This window comes from Lithobates pipiens, unplaced genomic scaffold (assembly GCF_037356315.1).
Source record: "Lithobates pipiens isolate NorthernLeopardFrog02 unplaced genomic scaffold, aLitPip1_a1.2 Scaffold_13, whole genome shotgun sequence".
In the NCBI taxonomy this organism is placed as follows: Eukaryota; Metazoa; Chordata; class Amphibia; order Anura; family Ranidae; genus Lithobates; species Lithobates pipiens.
The window spans coordinates 534,620,519-534,642,124 of record NW_027507718.1 but is presented as its reverse complement, the minus strand read 5'-3'; the positions used below and the strand labels follow the sequence as shown (position 1 = coordinate 534,642,124).

The 21,606-nt window shown below is 49.9% G+C and overlaps 1 protein-coding gene across 2 annotated transcripts in view; it reads right to left on the bottom strand.

The window, feature by feature from the left end:
* NPR2 (natriuretic peptide receptor 2) overlaps nucleotides 1–21,606 on the bottom strand; it is a 160,029-nt gene that overhangs the window by 52,313 nt on the left and 86,110 nt on the right. For both annotated transcript variants that reach the window (XR_013272410.1, XM_077478216.1), the window contains exons 6-12: nucleotides 15,813–15,945; nucleotides 14,610–14,694; nucleotides 11,812–11,932; nucleotides 5,780–5,854; nucleotides 5,608–5,685; nucleotides 3,819–3,923; nucleotides 3,586–3,657 (exon numbers count right to left, since the gene is read on the bottom strand). Coding sequence is in view for 1 of the 2 variants with exons in the window: in XM_077478216.1 (XP_077334342.1) it covers nucleotides 3,586–3,657; nucleotides 3,819–3,923; nucleotides 5,608–5,685; nucleotides 5,780–5,854; nucleotides 11,812–11,932; nucleotides 14,610–14,694; nucleotides 15,813–15,945 (669 nt within the window). In the remaining variant the exon portion in view is untranslated. The remainder of the gene's footprint in view (nucleotides 1–3,585; nucleotides 3,658–3,818; nucleotides 3,924–5,607; nucleotides 5,686–5,779; nucleotides 5,855–11,811; nucleotides 11,933–14,609; nucleotides 14,695–15,812; nucleotides 15,946–21,606) is intronic.

Here is a 21,606-nt window from a genome sequence, read left to right as displayed (position 1 = left end):
CACACTGGGGGTACAGAGATCACACTAATGCGTACACACGATCAAACAATCCGGTGGAAAAGTCCGGTGGACTAAGAAAGTAGTTTTGCACCAAAATATGTCCGCCGGAGGCCGTGCGTGTGCAAGTGAATGGACTTTTCCCACACGGAGAAAAGTCCGTTCATTTTGAGCACGTCTCCAGGTAGCTGGGACTAGCGAAGGAAGGGTCGCTGGCCCCGTCACCTGGTATGGAGTTAAAGGGGAAACCCTACGCACGCTACCCGGCCGGTCAGGAGGTCAGGAGAGGGGGTGGGGACAAGCGAGGGCCCCCCCCTGTGCTGTACCAGGCCACGTGCCCTCAACATGGGGGGGGGTGCTTTGGGGAAGGGGGGCCACGCGGCCCCCCCACCCCAAAGCACCTTGTCCCCATGTTGATGAGGACAAGAGCCTCTTCCCGACAACCCTGGCCATTGGTTGCGGGTGGGGGGCTTATCGGAATCCAGGAGCCCCCTTTAATAAGGGGGCCCCCGGATCCCGGCCCCCCACCCTATGTGAATGAGTATGGGGTACAATGTACCCCTACCCATTCACCTGTGAAAAAAAAAAAAAAAAAAAACACAACACACAAGGGTTAAAAATAATTTATTGCACAGCTCCGGGGGTCTTCTTCCGTCTTGGGGGGTCTTTTCGCCGGACTCCTTTGCTATCTTCTGCTAGCTCCTTTACTAGCCGAGGAGCCCGGCTTTCTTCTTCATCGCCGCCCAGGTGTCTTCTTCCGACTTCAGGGGTCTTGTCCCACTCTTCGGGGGTCTTGTCCTCCTCTTCGGTTCTTCTTGCCAGGCCTCCGCGCCTTCTTCTAGCTCTTTTACAAGCGGTGGCCCGGTCTTCTATCGCCGCTGTCTTCGACGCCGCCTTCTGTTCTTCTCTTCTTCTCTTCTTGAGCTGTTGACTCGTCGCTGTCTCTGGCCACAATGACAGGGATGCGGCATGTGGCGACTTATATAGGGACATCGCTGGGTGATGTCCCCGCCCATCATGATGTCACAGTCCCAGCATCCTTATTTTTAACCCTTGTGTGTGGTGTTTTTTTTTTTTATTTTTTAAAAAAATTGTACACCATACTCATTCACATAGGGTGGGGGGCCATGATCTGGGGGCCCCCTTATTAAAGGGGGCTCCCGGATTCCGATAAGCCCCCCACCCGCAGACCCCAACAACCAACGGCCAGGGTTGTCGGGAAGAGGCCCTTGTCCTCATGAACATGGGGACAAGGTGCTTTGGGGTGAGGGGGCCACGCGGCCCCCTTCCCCAAAGTGCCTCCCCATGTTGAGGGCACGCGGCCTGGTACGGCTCAGGAGGGGGGCACTCGCTCGTCCCCACCACCTTTCCTGACTGGCCGGTTGGCGTGCTCGGATAAAGGTCTGATATGGACCTAGGGGGGATCAACACGTCTTTTTTTTTGGCGTAGGGCTTCCCCTTTAACTCCATACCAGGTGACGGGGCTATCAACGCCTCCTTCGCTAGTCCTGGTTACCTGGAGCTGCGCTCAAAATTAACGTACTTTCCTCCGTGTTTGGGGGCAAGTCCGTTCATTTGAAAAGTACGGCGGATAGTCTGATCGTGTGTACACGGCGTAAGAGGCACTGGGAACACTGGAGGTACAGAGATCACACTGGGAGGCACTGGGAACACTGGGGGTACAGAGACAACACTGGGAGGCACTGGGGGTATAGAAATAACACCGGGAGGCACTGGGAACACTGGAGGTACATAGATAACACTGGGAGGCATTGAGAATACTGGGAGTAGAAAGATCACACTGAGTGTACAGAGATCACACTGGGAACACTGAGGGTACAGAGATCACACTGGGGAAACTGGGGGTTTAGAGATCACACTGGGAGACACTGAGGGTACAGAGATCACACTGGGAACACTGGGGGTACAGATATCACACCGGGAGACCCTGGGAACACTGGGGGTACAGACATCACACTGGGTGCAGTCCATTCGGCACATCACGGATCTGGTGGACAGATTACTGGGAGGGGCTGGGGTTGGCACCAATGACAAAGTCAGAGGCAGATGGAGTGTCCTAAAGAACGATTTTATGGACTTGAGAGCTAAATTGAGGAAAAGGACCTCCAAGGTGGTATTCTCAGGAATATTCTCAGGAATAGTGCCGGTACAAGGAGCCACACCAGAAAGGCAGAGGGAGATTAGGAAAGTAAACAATTGGCTGAAGAGCTGGTATAGTAAGGAGGGGTTTGGGTTCCTGAAGGACTGGGCCAACTTCTCAGTCGATAACCGGTACTATAGAGGAGACAGACTGCACCTAAATGAGGAGGGGGCAGATCAGCTGGGAGTAAAGATGTCCAAAAAGTTAGAGGGGTTTTTAAACTTGGCGATGGGGGGGGGGGGGGGGGGGGTCCAGAGGTAGAGATAGTCAGTGCAGAACATATTCCAGAGGGTAGTATTGGAGGCATTAGTGGTAAGCTGACCAAAGCACATAAACCCAAGGTTTATAGTAGCAAGCAGGGGCGGACTGACCATTGGGGCCCTCGGGCACTGCCCGAGGGCCCCATGCCACTCAGGGGCCCCATCAGGGTTGCCAGCCTCAATAAAACCAGGGACAGTATGTAAAAATCTGTGTTTTTTTTTTAAAAATCCCAAGATTATAGCTTCCCCGCCTCTCCAGTACAGTGAGGGCCAGAAGGAAGAATGGTCCTTACAGTGAGGGTCAGAAGGAAGAATGGTCCTTACAGTGAGGGTCAGAAGGAAGAATGGTCCTTACAGTGAGGGTCAGAAGGAAGAACGGTCCTTACAGTGAGGGTCAGAAGGAAGAATGGTCCTTACAGTGAGGGTCAGAAGGAAGAATGGTCCTTACAGTGAGGGTCAGAAGGAAGAATGGTCCTTACAGTGAGGGTCAGAAGGAAGAACGCTCCTTACCGTGAGGGTCAGAAGGAAGAATCCCTAGCTACAAAGATCAATGGTGTCAGTGGGAACTTATTTGAGAGGCAGAAGTTGCTCATTGCTCAAGAAACCCCTAACAACCTCTAAAGGAACCCTAGGATTCCACAAAACCCTGGTTGAGTAATGCCGCGTACACACGAGCGGATTGTTTGACGTACTTAGTCCGTTGAAACACATTTCAGCGGACAATCCGCTCGTGTGTGGGCTTCAGCTGACTTTTTCAGCGTGCAGTCCGGAGTACTAAGAATTTTGGATTTTCCAAAAATCTGTCCGTCGTACTTTGGTTTCAGCGGACAGTACGGTCGTCAGTAGGCTAGTTCCACGGACTAAGAATGGCGCATGCCCAGAAAGGATTTACACGGCGGAAGGGATGCTTTGCTGTGTCTTGGACTTCCTATTTCTAGTCCCGTCGTACGTGCTGTACACGTCATCGCGCAAGCTTTCGACGGACTGTTTGGGTATTCGTGTGTGGTCAAGTCCGTTCATTCGAAAGTATGACGGACTGTCCGTCGGATTGTATGACGGACTAAGTACGCCATACAATCCGCTCGTGTGTACGCGGCATTAGGCTCTTGTCGAGTGTAGGGGGGGAGGGGGGGCAGTACATTTACATTGTGAGAGGTCTCTACTCACCTTTACAATGTCATTAATCAGTGAATTCCGGAACATCCAGTCGAGGTTGATGCTGTCATTCTCCAATATGTCCTACAAAAGAGACAGAGATTACATCTCCAAATTCCCTTCATTCACACAATATAACTGAGGGGAACAATACAGTAAAGTGTCAGCTCCTCTGGTACAGAGACTGAGGTGACATATTGCAGCTCCCATATGTAGTACTATATAAATAAGCAGCAAGATTTTACCTGTAGGCTTCCCCTGGGGCAATACTCTGTGACAATACAAATGTTCGGAGCGTCTATACAAGCCCCCAGGAATCGGGTCAAGTGATTGAACTGAACGTCCCTCATCTGAGGAAGAAGAACAAGGAGAAGATTAGATGGTCACAGTCTCAATTTAGAATCTGAAGTTACGAGTTTAAAAAGACAAACAGGTACCTGACCTGTATTTCCATAAGGTGACCACATCTACTTCTGCTAGATCTGTGTTTCTAACGGGTGACCACACCCACTTCTGGTAGACCTTTATTTCTATAGGGTGACCACGCCCACTTCTGGTAGACCTTTATTTCTATAGGGTGACCACGCCCACTTCTGGTAGACCTTTATTTCTATAGGGTGACCACACCCACTTCTGGTAGACCTTTATTTCTATAGGGTGACCACACCCACTTCTAGTAGACTTGTATTACTGTCAGGTGACCACACCCACTTCTTGTAAACCTGTATTTCTATAAGGTGGCCACCCCCAGCTATGTTAGGCCTGTATTTCTATAGGGTGTTAACAGACACTTTTAGCAGAGCTGTATTTCTATAGGGTTACCATCCCCACCTACGGTAGGGCTGTATTTCTATAGGGTGACCACACTGGCTTCTGGTCGACTTGTATCTCTGTAGCGTTTTCGACACCCACTTCTTGTAAACCTGTATGTCTATAAGGTAACCACACCTACTTCTGGTAAGCCTCTATTTCTATAGGAAGACCACCCCCACCTATGGTAGGCCTCTATTTCTATAGGGTGACCCCCACTAACCTCTGTTAGACTTGTATCTCTGTAGAGTTTCCACACCTGCTTTTAGTAGACTTGTATCTATATAAGATGACGTCATCTGCTACCTTTACCTATACTTAGACCTTAGAAATGACTGTAATATTTCCAACAATACTAGAAGACCTTGCTGATCTCTTTCGAATATCTATGACCTAGGACCCAAACCTACTGAGGACCCCAGGGAGAAAAGTGCTATAGAAATACTAATATTATTTCTATAGAAAGACCGGCCCCCCTCTTGGTAGAAATGACAAGGTTTACAAACCACCATGTCTAATAGCAGGGCACACCTGGTATAGGAAAATGTCCATCTTCCATAATACGACCTCATCTGTTATTGGAAAACCACCGACTCTACAAGAAGACCACACATGCTACTAAATCTAGTTCTACCAGGTAACATGAAGACCAAACAATTCTATAAGAATGTCTGAGGAACACCATGAAAATGATTGACTTCTATCAGATATGGAATATTACACCTTCAGCTGGTAGATCGCCATCAATAAAAGAAACCAGGTTTGCTTTTTGTCCACCTCCATCTACTGCATCTACTGCTTCTAGGAATCTGTTTCAGAAGACCTTACCTCATAGAACGCAATCTGGAAAACTATCATTTCCACTTTAAAACTGTGCAATATTCTCCGAAAGTCCTTATCTACACCAACATTCCAAACCTGACAGGTTATTTGTACAGGAAAAATCACAGCCAACATTAATAAACCATCCTCTCTACGGGAAATATATACAGTAATATTGGAACCATGCCTGCTATTAACAGAAGAACACATGTGCTAGACTACAATCAGCACCAGAAGATGGCAGCTGGAAGACTTCCAACCATAAAAGAAGGCCTGGTGATCTCGTGGTGAAGCAGGGAATGTGATCAGAGGCTACATCGGGGGGGGGGTAGACCGCCATCATCACAAGGCCCAATCCTTCTAAATATGCTGCAGGACATTAGAGTGTGACATCATACTTACATGTTTAAGCTCAAACAGAACTTGTCTGGTCAGCTCAATGCGTTTCTTATTGACGTGTTTAATGGCCACCACATTTCCCTGCAAAGATGAAAAAGGCTGGTAAGAGGGTGCTGATGAGATGGGGTATAGAAGGTAAAAAAAAAAAAGGTGCTTGAAAGTCTTAATACTCCACCTTGAAGTGTCCGGTGTTGGCGAAGATTTGATATTTCCCATGAGCGGTCATCAGAGAACCATAACTGGAGCCTCTCTAGGACAGAGCGAGACTGTCACACACACAGAGCGAGACCGTCACACACACAGAACTATGAGCTATTACAGAGCAAACAGACATGGAAGGATCTCTTCCACCTCCAGCTGACGGTATACATACGGGGACAACATTAGAGAAGGAGGTGGTTGGATGAGAAGGAAGGTCAAGAAACTTCCACTAAGGAACCTAATTAGCTTGTTTACGCCGGCAGGGTACAGATGTGCTAATAACAGAGGGCATTGGTCATGCGGAATTCCCCTTAATCCTCAGATGGTAGACAAAATGTTCACTTTGCCCATTACTTGATGACATATAGCACACCCCTATAAATCAATCTACAATTTAACTCGGTGATATACAGAACAGGAGCTGGGAGAATCATGGACAGGGTCATAACACGTGGAGGTGGAGGATGAAGAACACTGCAGTCAATAAATGTCACGTAGAGGTGAAATATGGAGGACACCATAGCCAACAAATGTCATGTAAAGGTGGAAGATGGAGGGCACCATAGCCAACAAATATCATGTGGAGATGGGGGACTGAGAACACTGCACTTAATAAAAGTCATGTGTAGCTGGAGGATGGAGGACAACAAATGTCATATGGAGGATCAAGAACGTCTCGCCTAATAATAGTCATGTGGAGGATAGAGGACCAACATAGGCAATAAATGTCATGTGGAGTGGGGGGACAGAGGGGACCGCAGCCAATAAATGTCATGTAGAGGTGGAGGATGGAGGACACCGAAGCCAATAAATGCCACGTGGAGGTAGAGGATGGAGGGGACTGCAGCCAATAAATATCATGTGGATGTGGAGGACAGAGCATTCCGCAGCCAATAAATGTCATGTAGAGGTGGAGGATGGAGAACACCGCAGCCAATAAATGCCATGTGGATGTGGAGGATGGAGCATTCCGCAGCCAATAAATGTTATGTGGAGGATGGAGGATGGAGAACACCGCAGCCAATAAATGCCATGTGGATGTGGAGGATGGAGCATTCCGCAGCCAATAAATGTTATGTGGAGGTGGAGGATGGAGAACACCGCAGCCAATAAATGCCATGTGGATGTGGAGGATGGAGCATTCCGCAGCCAATAAATGTTATGTGGAGGATGGAGGACACTGCAGCCAATAAATGTTATGTGGAGGTGGAGGATGGAGGACACCGCAGCCAATAAATGCCATGTGGAGGTGGAGGAATCCTTCAAGTCTTGGTATATCACATTATGTGTATATGAAAAGTGTAAACATTTAATTCCTGTACCCACCATGGTGACCAGAGAAGCATCATGTATTGGGAGAAGACATGAGGAGTAATGGACATTATGAATGAAAGACTCATGGAGGAATGGGAGAAGAAAGGGCAAGTCTAGAAAGAGGCTAAAGAGCACTTAAGTGGAGGACTAATGTGAAGGACTGAAAGTACCTCAGGTGAGCATCACAGATAAAGTGGAAGGGCTGACAACACAAGTTGTGCAAGCTAGAATGATGAATGGGAAGACCAATGAAGGAGATGGGAGAAGATAAAGGGAGGAATAGAAAGACAAGCAAGAGAAATGGGAGGAGCTATGCATAGGAATAAGAAGACCAACGAGGGAGATGGGAAGAGCTATGGAAAAATAAGATCACCAACATGGAAAATGGGAGGAGCTATGCAGAGGAATAAGAAGACCAACATGGAAAATGGGAGGAGCTATGCAGAGGAATAAGAAGACCAACAGGAAGAATGGGAGGAGCTATGCAGAGGAATAAGAAGACCAACAGGAAAGATGGGCACAGTTATAGTGAGAAACAGAAAGACCAATAAGGGAAATTGGAGGGGTTATGGAAAGGAATATGAAGACCAAAATGGTAGATGGGTGCAGATATAGTGCAGAATAGGAAAACCAACGAGGAAGATGGGAGGAACTATAGAGAGGAATCAAACGATCAATGAGCGGGATGGGAGGAGCTATAGAGAGGAATAAGAAGACCAATGAGGGAGATGAGAGTAGCTATACAGAGCAATAAGAAGACCAATGAGGAAAGGGGCAGAGTTATATTGAGGAATAAGAAGACCAATGAGGAAGGGGGCAGAGTTATATTGAGGAATAAGAAGACCAATGAGAGAAATGAGAGGAATTATACAGAGTAATAAGAAGACTAATGAGGAAGAGGGGTAGACTTATAGAGAGGAATAAGAAGACTAACGAGTGAGATGAGAGAAGCTATAGAGAGGAATGGGAAGAACAAATAGCGAGATGGGAGGAGTTGTAGAGCAGAATAGGAAGGCATATGAGGTAAATAGGAGGAGCTATAGATATGTATGGGAAGATGGCCAGAGCCATAGAAATGAATTTGAAGACCAATGAGGAAGATGGGAGAAGCTATAGACAAGTATAGGAAAATCAACAGTGGAAATAAGAAGGGCTATAGAAAGGAACGGGAAAGCCAAAGAGGAAGATGGAGGAGCTATAGTGCGGAATAGGAAGATCTTTTAAAAAATGAGAGGAAATGAGAGACCAATGGGAAAGATGGGAAAAGATTTAGAGATTAATAAGAAGACCTATGGCGAGAGGTTGTGGGAGCTAAAGAGAATGAGTGGAACACCTACAGGATGAGTTATCAGGATTTATGTAGTTGAAAGGGACCACCTATGATGAGAGGTGGGAGGAGCTATGGAGAGGAGAGGAATGTCCAATGGAGAGATATGGATAGAGAGGAAGGGTAAGGCCTATTGGGGACTGATAGGGAAAGTATACTGAGGAATGGGAGGACCAATGATGAGAGAAAAGAAGAATAGAATGGAATGCAGGCAGAGGAGATGAGGAAAGCAGTTAAATGAGAGTACATGGAAATCATAGATCAGGTATGATGGAAGATGATAGTACCTAGAGGTAATAGAGAAGGAATGTAGTGAGAGGACAGTACATGTAGATCATAGAGGAGGTATGGTGCAAGAGGACAGCACATAGGGATCATAGATGAGGTATGATGGAAGAGGACAGTACATGGAGATCATAGATGAGGTATGATGGAAGAGGACAGTACATGGAGACCATAGAGAAGGTATGATGGAAGAAGACAGTACATGGACACCATAGAGGAGGTATGATGGAAGAGGACAGTACATGGAGATCATAGAGGAGGTATGATGGAAGAGGACAGTACATGGAGACCATAGAGAAGGTATGATGGAAGAGGACAGTACATGGAGATCATAGATGAGGTATGATGGAAGAGGACAGTACATGGAGATCATAGAGAAGGTATGATGGAGGAGGACAGTACATGGACACCATAGAGGAGGTATGATGGAAGAGGACAGTACATGGACACCATAGTGAAGGTATGATGGAAGAGGACAGTACACAGAGATTATAGAGCAGGTATGATGGAAGAGGACAGTACATGGAGATCATAGAGGAGGTATGATGGAAGAGGAGAGTACATGGACACCATAGAGGAGGTATGATGGAAGAGGACAGTACATGGAGACCATAGATGAGGTATGATGGAAGAGGACAGTACATGGAGACCATAGAGGAGGTATGATGGAAGAGGACAGTACATGGAGACCATAGAGGAGGTATGATGGAAGAGGACAATACATGGAGATCATAGAGGAGGTATGATGGAAGAGGACAGTACATGGACACCATAGAGGAGGTATGATGGAAGAAGACAGTACATGGACACCATAGAGGAGGTATGATGGAAGAGGACAGCACATAGGGATCATAGATGAGGTATGATGGAAGAGGACAGTACATGGAGACCATAGAGAAGGTATGATGGAAGAGGACAGTACATGGACACCATAGAGGAGGTATGATGGAAGAGGACAGTACATGGACACCATAGAGGAGGTATGATGGAAGAGGACAGTACATGGAGACCATAGAGAAGGTATGATGGAAGAGGACAATACATGGAGATCATAGAGGAGGTATGATGGAAGAGGACAGTACATGGAGACCATAGAGGAGGTATGATGGAAGAGGACAGTACATGGACACCATAGAGGAGGTATGATGGAAGAGGACAGTACATGGAGACCATAGAGAAGGTATGATGGAAGAGGACAGTACATGGACACCATAGAGAAGGTATGATGGAAGAGGACAATACATGGAGACCATAGAGGAGGTATGATGGAAGAGGACAGTACATGGACACCATAGAGAAGGTATGATGGAAGAGGACAGTACATGGAGACCATAGATGAGGTATGATGGAAGAGGACAGTACATGGACACCATAGAGGAGGTATGATGGAAGAGGACAGTACATGGAGACCATAGAGAAGGTATGATGGAAGAGGACAATACATGGAGATCATAGATGAGGTATGATGGAAGAGGACAGTACATGGACACCATAGAGGAGGTATGATGGAAGAGGACAGTACATGGACACCATAGAGGAGGTATGATGGAAGAGGACAGTACATGGAGACCATAGATGAGGTATGATGGAAGAGGACAATACATGGAGACCATAGAGGAGGTATGATGGAAGAGGACAGTACATGGACACCATAGAGGAGGTATGATGGAAGAGGACAGTACATGGACACCATAGAGGAGGTATGATGGAAGAAGACAGTACATGGACACCATAGAGGAGGTATGATGGAAGAGGACAGTACATGGACACCATAGAGGAGGTATGATGGAAGAGGACAGTACATGGACACCATAGAGAAGGTATGATGGAAGAGGACAATACATGGAGATCATAGATGAGGTATGATGGAAGAGGACAGTACATGGAGACCATAGATGAGGTATGATGGAAGAGGACAGTACATGGACACCATAGAGGAGGTATGATGGAAGAGGACAGTACATGGAGACCATAGATGAGGTATGATGGAAGAGGACAATACATGGAGACCATAGAGGAGGTATGATGGAAGAGGACAGTACATGGACACCATAGAGGAGGTATGATGGAAGAGGACAGTACATGGACACCATAGAGGAGGTATGATGGAAGAAGACAGTACATGGACACCATAGAGGAGGTATGATGGAAGAGGACAGTACATGGACACCATAGAGGAGGTATGATGGAAGAGGACAGTACATGGACACCATAGAGGAGGTATGATGGAAGAGGACAGTACATGGACACCATAGAGGAGGTATGATGGAAGAGGACAGTACATGGAGACCATAGAGAAGGTATGATAGAAGAGGACAGTACATGGACACCATAGAGGAGGTATGATGGAAGAGGACAGTACATGGACACCATAGAGGAGGTATGATGGAAGAGGACAGTACATGGACACCATAGAGGAGGTATGATGGAAGAGGACAGTACATGGAGACCATAGAGAAGGTATGATGGAAGAGGACAGTACATGGAGACCATAGAGAAGGTATGATGGAAGAGGACAGTACATGGAGACCATAGATGAGGTATGATGGAAGAGGACAGTACATGGAGACCATAGAGGAGGTATGATGGAAGAGGACAGTACATGGACACCATAGAGAAGGTATGATGGAAGAGGACAGTACATGGACACCATAGAGAAGGTATGATGGAAGAGGACAGTACATGGACACCATAGAGGAGGTATGATGGAAGAGGACAGTACATGGAGACCATAGAGAAGGTATGATGGAAGAGGACAGTACATGGAGACCATAGAGGAGGTATGATGGAAGAGGACAGTACATGGACACCATAGAGAAGGTATGATGGAAGAGGACAGTACATGGACACCATAGAGAAGGTATGACGGAAGAGGACAGTACATGGACACCATAGAGGAGGTATGATGGAAGAGGACAGTACATGGAGACCATAGAGAAGGTATGATGGAAGAGGACAGTACATGGACACCATAGAGGAGGTATGATGGAAGAGGACAGTACATGGAGACCATAGAGAAGGTATGATGGAAGAAGACAGTACATGGAGAACATAAGAAGGTATGATATAAGGTCTCTCACTAATGATAGAGTCAGGCGGCTCCCAGCATATTTGTGGTATCGATCAGAATTTCCAAACTGAAGCTCCTCCCATCTGATCCTCCACAGCATGCTGGCCAGTTCCTTCTCCAACATCAGCTTCCTGTTGACAGACAGAACACCAAACTCTACATTACCAAGAGACTAAAACCTGCCCCTGCCCAGTACAATCCCTCCACCACCCAGTATAGTCCCTTCACCTCCCAGTACAGTCCCTTCACCTCCCAGTACAGTCCCTCCACCACCCAGTACAGTCCCTTCACCTCCCAGTACAGTCCCTCCACCGCCCAGTACAGTCCCTTCACCTCCCAGTATAGTCCCTCCACCTCCCAGTACAGTCCCTCCACCACCCAGTACAGTCCCTTCACCTCCCAGTACAGTCCATCCCCAGTGTAAACCTTTCAAAAACCAATACATTTCCTTGTACTGGGTGTATGGGGGGGGGGGGCAGGATGGATGTGTGTGTGTATAGGGGGGGTACAGTGGGGGGAGGGGGTGGGCTGGATGTGTTTTGGGTGGATGTACATGGGGGTACATTGACATGGAGGGTGGAATGGATGTGTATTGGGTGGTTGTGGGGTACAGTGGGGTGGGATGGATGTGTCTTGGGTGTATGGGGGGCTACAGTGGGGTGTGATGGATGTATATTGAGTGTATGGGGGGGTACAGTGGGGAACAGGGTGGGATCAATGTGTGTTAGGTGTATGGGGGGGTACAGTGGGGGGGGGGGGGTGTGGGATCAATGTATTTTGGGAGTATAAGGGGTACAGTGGGGGGCGGGGTGGGATGAATGTTTGTTGGGTGTATGGGGGGTACAGTGGGGGGTGTATGGGTGTATAGTAGGGGGCGGGGTGGGATGAATGTGTGTTGGGTGTATGGGGGGTACAGTGGGGGGCGGGATGAATGTGTGTTGGGTGTATGGGAGGTATAGTGGGGGAGCGGGGTGGGATGAATGTGTGTTGGGTGTATGGGGGTATAGTGGGGGGGTGTATGGGGGGGTATAGTGGGGGGGTGGGGTAGGATGAATGTGAGCTGGGTGTATGGGGGGTATAGTGGGGGGGTGGGGTAGGATGAATGTGTGCTGGGTGTATGGGGGGTATAGTGGGGGGGATGGGGTGGGATGAATGTGTGTTGGGTGTATGGGGGGTACAGTGGGGGGTGTATGGGTGTATAGTAGGAGGTGGGGTGGGATGAATGTGTGTTGGGTGTATGGGGGGTACAGTGGGGGGTGTATGGGTGTATAGTAGGAGGTGGGGTGGGATGAATGTGTGTTGGGTGTATGGGGGGTACAGTGGGGGACGGGATGAATGTGTGTTGGGTGTATGGGAGGTATAGTGGGGGAGCGGGGTGGGATGAATGTGTGTTGGGTGTATGGGGGTATAGTGGGGGGGTGTATGGGGGGTATAGTGGGGGGGTGGGGTAGGATGAATGTGTGCTGGGTGTATGGGGGGTATAGTGGGGGGGTGGGGTGGGATGAATGTGTGTTGGGTGTATGGGGGTACAGTGGGGGGTGTATGGGGGGTACAGTGGGGGGACGGGATCAATGTATGTTGGGTGTATGGGTGGTATAGCGGGGGGGGCTGGGTAGGATCAATGTATGTTGGGTGTATGGGTGGTATAGTGGGGGGGCTGGGTGGGATGAATGTGTGTTGGGTGTATGGGGCACAGTGGGGGGGTGTATGGGGTGTCCAGTGGGGGGGGTGGGATGAATGTGTGTTTGGTATGTGGGGGTACAGTGTGGGGGTGGGATCAATATGTGTTGGGTATGTGGGGATACAGTGGGGGCGGGGTGGGATCAATGTGTGTTGGGTGCATGGGGGGTACAGTGGGGGGTGTATGGGGGTGCAGTGGGGGGGCGGGGTGGGATGAATGTGTGTTGGGTGTATGGGGGGTACAGTGGGGGGGCGGGGTGGGATGAATGTGTGTTGGGTGTATGGGGGGTATAGTGGGGGAGCGGGGTGGGATCAATGTGTGTTGGGTGTATGGGGGGTACAGTGGGGGGGTGAGATGGGATGAATGTGTGTTGGGTATGTGGGGGGTACAGTGGGGAGGGGTGGGATCAATGTGTGTTGAGTGTATGGGGGGTACAGTGGGGGGGTGAGGTGGGATGAATGTGTGTTGGCTATGTGGGGGTACAGTGGGGGGGTGGGTTCAATGTGTGTTGGGTGTATGGGGGTACAGTGAGGGGGTGTATGGGGGTATAGTGGGGGCGGGGTGGGATGAATGTGTGTTGGGTGTATGGGGGGTACAGTGGGGGGGTATAGTGGTGAGGGGGTTGAATGTGTGTTGGGTATATGGGGTTGGCACACACGGGGTAGTAGTGGGGTCCATACACTGGGGGACAGGGTGCGATCAATGTGTGTTGGGTATATGGGGGGTACAGTGGGGGGCAGGGGGGCAATCAATGTGTGTTGGGTACATGGGGGTACACTGGGGGGCGATCGGTCTGTGGGGTATATGGGGCTGGCACACACGGGGTAGTAGTGGGGTCCATACACTGGGGGGGGTGGGATCAATGTGTGTTGGGTGTATGGGGGGTATAGTGGGGGGTGGGGTGGTATGCTGGGTGGGGGGCGATCGGTGTGTGGGGTATATGGGGTTGGCACACACGGGGTAGTAGTGGGGTCCATACACTGGGGGAGGTGGGATCAATCTGTGTTGGGTGTATGGGGGGTACAGTGGGGTGGGGGGGTGGGGTGGTATGCTGGGTGGGGGGCGATCGGTCTGTGGGGTATATGGGGCTGGCACACACGGGGTAGTAGTGGGGTCCACACACTGACCTCATTATGATTATACTGGCCATCCCAAAGATGATGAGGGTGAGGCCGGCGCCCAGTGCCACCATGGCCAGGGTGGAGAGTGGAGCTGGAACAGACAGAAGAGACATTGGTGAGAATGGAGGAGAGCGCAGAGAGTGCAGAGAGTGCAGAGAGCGCGGAGAGTGCAGAGAGCGCGGAGAGTGCGGAGAGTGCAGAGAGTGCAGAGAGTGCAGAGAGTGCAGAGAGTGCGGAGAGCGCGGAGAGCGCGGAGAGCGCGGAGAGTGCGGAGAGTGCAGAGAGCACGGAAAGTGCGGAGAGTGCAGAGAGCTCGGTGAGTGCAGAGAGTGCGGAGAGTTCGGAGAGCGCGGAGAGCGCAGAGAGTGCGGAGAGCGCGGAGAGCACGGAGAGCTCGGTGAGTGCGGAGAGTGCGGAGAGCTCGGTGAGTGCAGAGAGTGCGGAGAGCGCGGAGAGTGCGGAGAGTGCAGAGAGTGCGGAGAGCTCGGTGAGTGCAGAGAGTGCGGAGAGTGCGGAGAGCGCGGAGAGTGCGGAGAGTGCAGAGAGTGCGGAGAGCTCGGTGAGTGCAGAGAGTGCGGAGAGTGCGGAGAGCGCGGAGAGTGCGGAGAGTGCAGAGAGTGCGGAGAGCTCGGTGAGTGCGGAGAGCTCGGTGAGTGCAGAGAGTGCGGAGAGCGCGGAGAGCTCGGTGAGTGCAGAGAGTGCGGAGAGCGCGGAGAGCGCGGAGAGTGCGGAGAGCGCGGAGAGCGCGGAGAGCGCGGAGAGTGCAGAGAGTGCGGAGAGTGCAGAGAGCGCAGAGAGTGCGGAGAGCGCGGAAAGTGCGGAGAACGCGGAGAGTGCGGAGAGCGCGGAAAGTGCGGAGAGCGCAGAGAGTGCAGAGAGCGCAGAGAGTGCGGAGAGCGCGGAAAGTGCGGAGAGCGCGGAAAGTGCGGAGAGCGCGGAGAGCGCGGAGAGTGCGGAGAGTGCAGAGAGCGTGGAGAGTGTGGAGAGTGTGGAGAGCGCAGAGAGTGCGGAGAGTGCAGAGAGCGTGGAGAGTGTGGAGAGTGTGGAGAGCGCAGAGAGTGCGGAGAGTGCAGAGAGCGTGGAGAGTGGGGAGAGTGCGGAGAGCGCAGAGAGTGCGGAGAGCGCAGAGAGCGCGGAGAGCGCGGAGGGCGCGGAGGGCGCGGAGAGCGCGGAGAGTGCAGAGAGCGCAGAGCGGGGGATGTCACTTACTCTTCACACAGCTCGGGTCATCTGTGTCAAATACACACGGCGGGTTGTCCAATGGGGGGGCCCCCTTCAGCCACAGGATGGGGGTCCCGGTCCAGTTTATCTGCTTTGTTATCCCATCATAATGACCAACGATCTGTGAGAAGACAGAGACAAGGTGGTGAATGAACGGCGCTCAGACTGGAGGGTCCCCCCCCCCCCCGACCTCATATGAATTACACAGCTTCTGGGGCTGATCAAGGTGGTCATTACAATCACCCGGGGCCTTATCTGTATTCATTACCCTCAGAACCCCAGTAATTCACATGTGTTTGATTATAAATGGTGACGAGGTGGTGAGTCTACCTGGAGGGCTGACACCAACTGACAGTGTTCTCTGTACAGCGCTGCGCTATATGTCAGAGCCATAGAAATGTATAATAGTGTGTGTGACTGTGGGGGAGGGGACATTAGAGTGTAAGCTCCTCGGTTCTGATATAGAATGATGATTGTGTCACAGGGTAGATCCATGCGGGGGGTGGGGTGGGGGCCCCTGTGAGGTCTGGCAGCACACATTGGGGCCCCCAGCAGTGGAAGTGGCGGAGGGCCCCGGGGTGGCAGGGTGTGCTGTCCCTGGAAGAGGCTGTTATATGAGAAGCAGCAGCTGGAGGGTCTGTGGGGAGGAGGGGGGATGGGGGGCTCTTATCACTGGAATGGAATGGTCAGAATACCAGTAAGATTAACCCTTCCCTTCCTTCCCTCACTAGAGAACTCCCCACCCCTATATATAATGTATATACCATACCTACTATATACACTGTATACAGAACTTCCTACTATATACCACCTTCACTGTATACTCATCCCTGTCTATATACTGTACAAACACCACCACACTATATAGTATACTGTATACCCTCTGTATATACTGTACCTTATATACGGAACTCCCTGCTATATATATAGTGTACTATATACTATTTAAACAGACCCCTCCTCCACTGTATACTTATCATCCCACTATATACTGTACAAACCCCAACACATTATATGCTGTATACCCCATCTCTACCCTATACATAGCTATATACTATCTCTATAGATAGATCCCCCACTATATACTCATCATCACCCCACTATATACTGTATATACGAGTATCTATTGTATATTCTCATTACATTTACTGTATACATAACTCCCCGCTATGTACATATATCCCCCACTGTATACAGTATATACAACCACCCCCATATATATATATATATATACATGCCATTGTAATGGGATAATCAATGTTCTTCACTTAACCTGTCAAGGGTCAGGAATCGGAGTCTGCTCGGTGTATACACCCCTGCTATTATATAATGTCTATACACCCCCACTATATACACAGTACATGCACTCCCTATATACTGTATAATCTACACACCCTCCGTTATAATCTGTATGCTCATTAAACCCTATATACGTCATATACCTGGACCTCTATATATCTTATATAATCCACCCCTGAGGTCTTTACTGCATAAAGATTGACTTCCAATGTACTGCTGACCCGGGACACATTGAGTGCTGCTCAGTCAGGGATACAGATACTGGGTTCCTTGGTAAGCAGTAGAGTCATTGGAACACATTGGTCAATAGTACAGTAATTGGGGCTTCTCAGTCAGGAGTAGGGATGAGCTTCGTGTTCGAGTCGAACATTGGCTGTTGGCTCCGAACTCTTGGTCCGTTCGCGTCAAAATTCGTGTGGCGCGCACGGCCCACAATGCACTGCGATGGCGCAGTGCATTGCTGGCTCATGATTGGCCAAGCATGCACTGTGAACCCGCATGCTTGGCCAATCGCAGCGCCAGCAGCGAGGAGAGCCATGATTGGCCACAGGCAGGATGCCTGTGGCCAATCATAGCTCAGGCTGTGTAGTGCACGCCCCACACTATATAAAGCCGCCATTGAGGCGGCCTCGTGTAGTGTGTTGGCATCTGAAGCAGTGGGTGTTCTGTGTACCTTCAACACAGTTACACACCGATCGTTTTTGGCTGATTTCCTATCTTGCTCTTGTGTAGTGGTTACTGTCTGTGCCCTGACCGCAGTATACACCACTATATTCACCTCACCTATATAGCTAGTGATCTATCTTTAATAATAGAGCTTGCAGTCAGTAGTGTTAGGAGATAGTGCGTGCTGTCTGCGTGCTCTGTACCCAGTACATACCGCTATAATCCACCTACATAGCTGTATATCATCTGCAGGAGTTATTGGAAGTTGTGTGTGCTTCCAGCACAGCACAGTATACATCTGTATATACCCCTTTATCTCTGCTGTTTTCTGGTTATTGTCTGCGTGCCCCGACCGCAGTATACACCATGATATTCACCTCAGCCTAAGGCCCAATTTTTCTGCCCCTGTTTAACGGGGGCGTTTAAGTACAATTTTTGATGCAATGCTTTGCAGCAGGGCTAATTCCTGCAATAAAACTAGAGTACATGGGAGAGGTTGCAGTGTGGTGGCACCAGCACCAGTGCCTAAGGCCAAATTTTTCTGCCCCTGTTTAACAGGGACATGTAATTACAATTCTTGATATAATAGTTCACAGGAGGGCCCCTTCCTGTGCCCACCCAGAGTAACTGTGAGGACTTATAGTGTTGTGGCACCAGCACCACAACCACCAAAGGTCAATTTTTCTACCACTGTTCAACAATGGCATGTAATTACAATTCTTGATATAATCGTTCACAGCAGGGCGCTCCAGCGCCCACCAAGAGTCACTTTGAGGGCTTACAATGTTGTGGCAAAACCAACACCTTGTTCCGCCATTTCTGCAGAGCATATAGGGCAGGCCCCTACTTTCAAACATCCAACTTACAAACATCTCCTACTTGCAAACGCAAGGAGACAACAGCAAGTGAGATGAAAAAAGATGGACGACAAAACAAATTATACAGGGGTGATAACCCTTCCCTATGTTTTCCAAAAAGCTTAAAAATAGTTTTTTTGACTGGAGCTACACTTTAAAAATGTACCAGTTGAAAATTACAAACCTACACAGTCCCTGTCTTGTTTGCACCGCCTGTATACTGCTGTTCTGAGTATATAGGGCCTGGGGGCCACACGCATTTCCTTTTTTTAATATGGGTACGGGGTTCCCCTTAATATGCGTACAAGACCCAAATAGGCTGATAATGGGCAGGGAGGGCTACCCATGCCATTTTTCTCAATGATTTTCAACCATATTGCAGGAACCAGATATAACATTAAAACCGCAAGCAGTTTTAAATGGTGTTATTTCCGTTTAATGTCATTTTGTGCAGGGACTGTTCTAATTACGGGAAACACGTGGCACTTCACAGGCATACTATAGGCACCCCCCAGGCACCATATTTAAAGGAATATTTCACTTTTTTTTTCATTTTCATTGTCAGTAAAATCAGTGCTCCCGCCAAAACGGCCATTTTTAAAAACATTTTAGGCATTGACCCATGTCCCCTGGGGCAGGAGGCAGGTCCCCAAACCCTTTTTAGGACAGTATCTTGCATATTAGCCATTAAAATTAGCACTTTCCATTTCGAACGTTCGATTCCCATAGACTTCAATGGGGTTCTAACGTTCGTAACGAACGTGGGGTCCGTTCGAAAGTTCTGGTACGAACCGAACCGTGGGGTGTTCGGCTCATCCCTATTCAGGAGTAGAGACATTGGGGGCCCCTCATGCTGGAGTAGAAACATTGGGGGTTCCTCATTCAGGAGTAGAGACATTGGGGGCACCTCAGTCAGCAGTAGGGACATTGGGTGTTCCTCAGTCAGCAGTAGGGACTTTGGATGTTTCTCAGTCAGCAGTAGAGACATTGGGTGTTCCTCAGTCAGCAGTAGAGTCTTTGGGGACTCCTCAGTCAGAATTAGAGATATTGATATCTCATTAGTCAGGAGTAGAGACATTGGGGGTTCCTCAATCAGAAGTAGGGACATTGGGAGTTCCTCAGTCAGGAGTAGAGACTTTGGGGACTCATCAGTCAGGAGTAGAGACATTAGGGGCTCCTCAGTCAGGAGTAGAGACTTTGGGGACTCATCAGTCAGGAGTAGGGACATTGGGAGTTCCTCAGTCAGGCGTAGAGGCATTGGGGGCTCCTCAGTCAGGAGTAGAGGCATTGGGGGCTCCTCAGTCAGGAGTAGAGACATTGGGGGCTCCTCAGTCAGGAGTAGAGACTTTGGGGACTCATCAGTCAGCAGTAGGGACATTGGGTGTTCCTCAGTCAGCAGTAGGGACTTTGGATGTTTCTCAGTCAGCAGTAGGGACATTGGGTGTTCCTCAGTCAGCAGTAGAGTCTTTGGGGACTCCTCAGTCAGAATTAGAGATATTGATATCTCATTAGTCAGGAGTAGAGACATTTGGGGTTCCTCAATCAGAAGTAGGGACATTGGGAGTTCCTCAGTCAGGAGTAGAGACTTTGGGAACTCATCAGTCAGGAGTAGGGACATTGGGAGTTCCTCAGTCAGGAGTAGAGGCATTGGGGGCTTCTCAGTCAGGAGTAGAGGCATTGGGGGCTCCTCGGTCAGGAGTAGAGGCATTGGGGGCTCCTCAGTCAGGAGTAGAGGCATTGGGGGCTCCTCAGTCAGGAGTAGAGGCATTGGGGGCTCCTCGGATAGGAGTAGAGACAATGGGGGCTCCTCAGTCAGGAGTAGAGGCATTGGGGGCTCCTCAGTCAGGAGTAGAGGCATTGGGGGCTCCTCAGTCAGGAGTAGAGACATTGGGGGCTCCTCAGTCAGGAGTAGAGGCATTGGGGGCTCCTCAGTCAGGAGTAGAGGCATTGGGGGCTCCTCTGTCAGGAGTAGAGGCATTGGGGGCTCCTCAGATAGGAGTAGAGGCATTGGGGGCTCCTCAGTCAGGAGTAGAGGCATTGGGGGCTCCTCAGTCAGGAGTAGAGGCATTGGGGGCTCCTCAGATAGGAGTAGAGGCATTGGGGGCTCCTCAGTCAGGAGTAGAGGCATTGGGGGCTCCTCAGATAGGAGTAGAGGCATTGGGGGCTCCTCAGATAGGAGTAGAGGCATTGGGGGCTCCTCAGTCAGGAGTAGAGGCATTGGGGGCTCCTCAGATAGGAGTAGAGGCATTGGGGGCTCCTCAGATAGGAGTAGAGGCATTGGGGGCTCCTCAGATAGGAGTAGAGGCATTGGGGGCTCCTCAGATAGGAGTAGAGGAATTGGGGGCTCCTCAGTCAGGAGTAGAGGCATTGGGGGCTCCTCAGATAGGAGTAGAGACATTGGGGGATACTCAGATAGGAGTAGAGACATTGGGGGCTCCTCAGTCAGGAGTAGAGGCATTGGGGGCTCCTCAGATAGGAGTAGAGGCATTGGGGGCTCCTCAGATAGGAGTAGAGGCATTGGGGGCTCCTCAGATAGGAGTAGAGACATTGGGGGCTCCTCAGATAAGAGTAGAGGCATTTGGGGCTCCTCAGATAGGAGTAGAGGCATTGGGGGCTCCTCAGATAGGAGTAGAGACATTGGGGGCTCCTCAGATAGGTGTAGAGACATTGGGGGCTCCTGAGTCAGGAGTAGAGGCATTGGGGGCTCCTCAGATAGGAGTAGAGACATTGGGGGCTCCTCAGATAGGAGTAGAGACATTGGGGGCTCCTCTGTCAGGAGTAGAGGCATTGGGGGCTCCTCAGTCAGGAGTAGAGGCATTGGGGGCTCCTCAGTCAGGAGTAGAGGCATTGGGGGCTCCTCAGATAGGAGTAGAGGCATTGGGGGCTCCTCAGTCAGGAGTAGAGGCATTGGGGGCTCCTCTGTCAGGAGTAGAGGCATTGGGGGCTCCTCAGATAGGAGT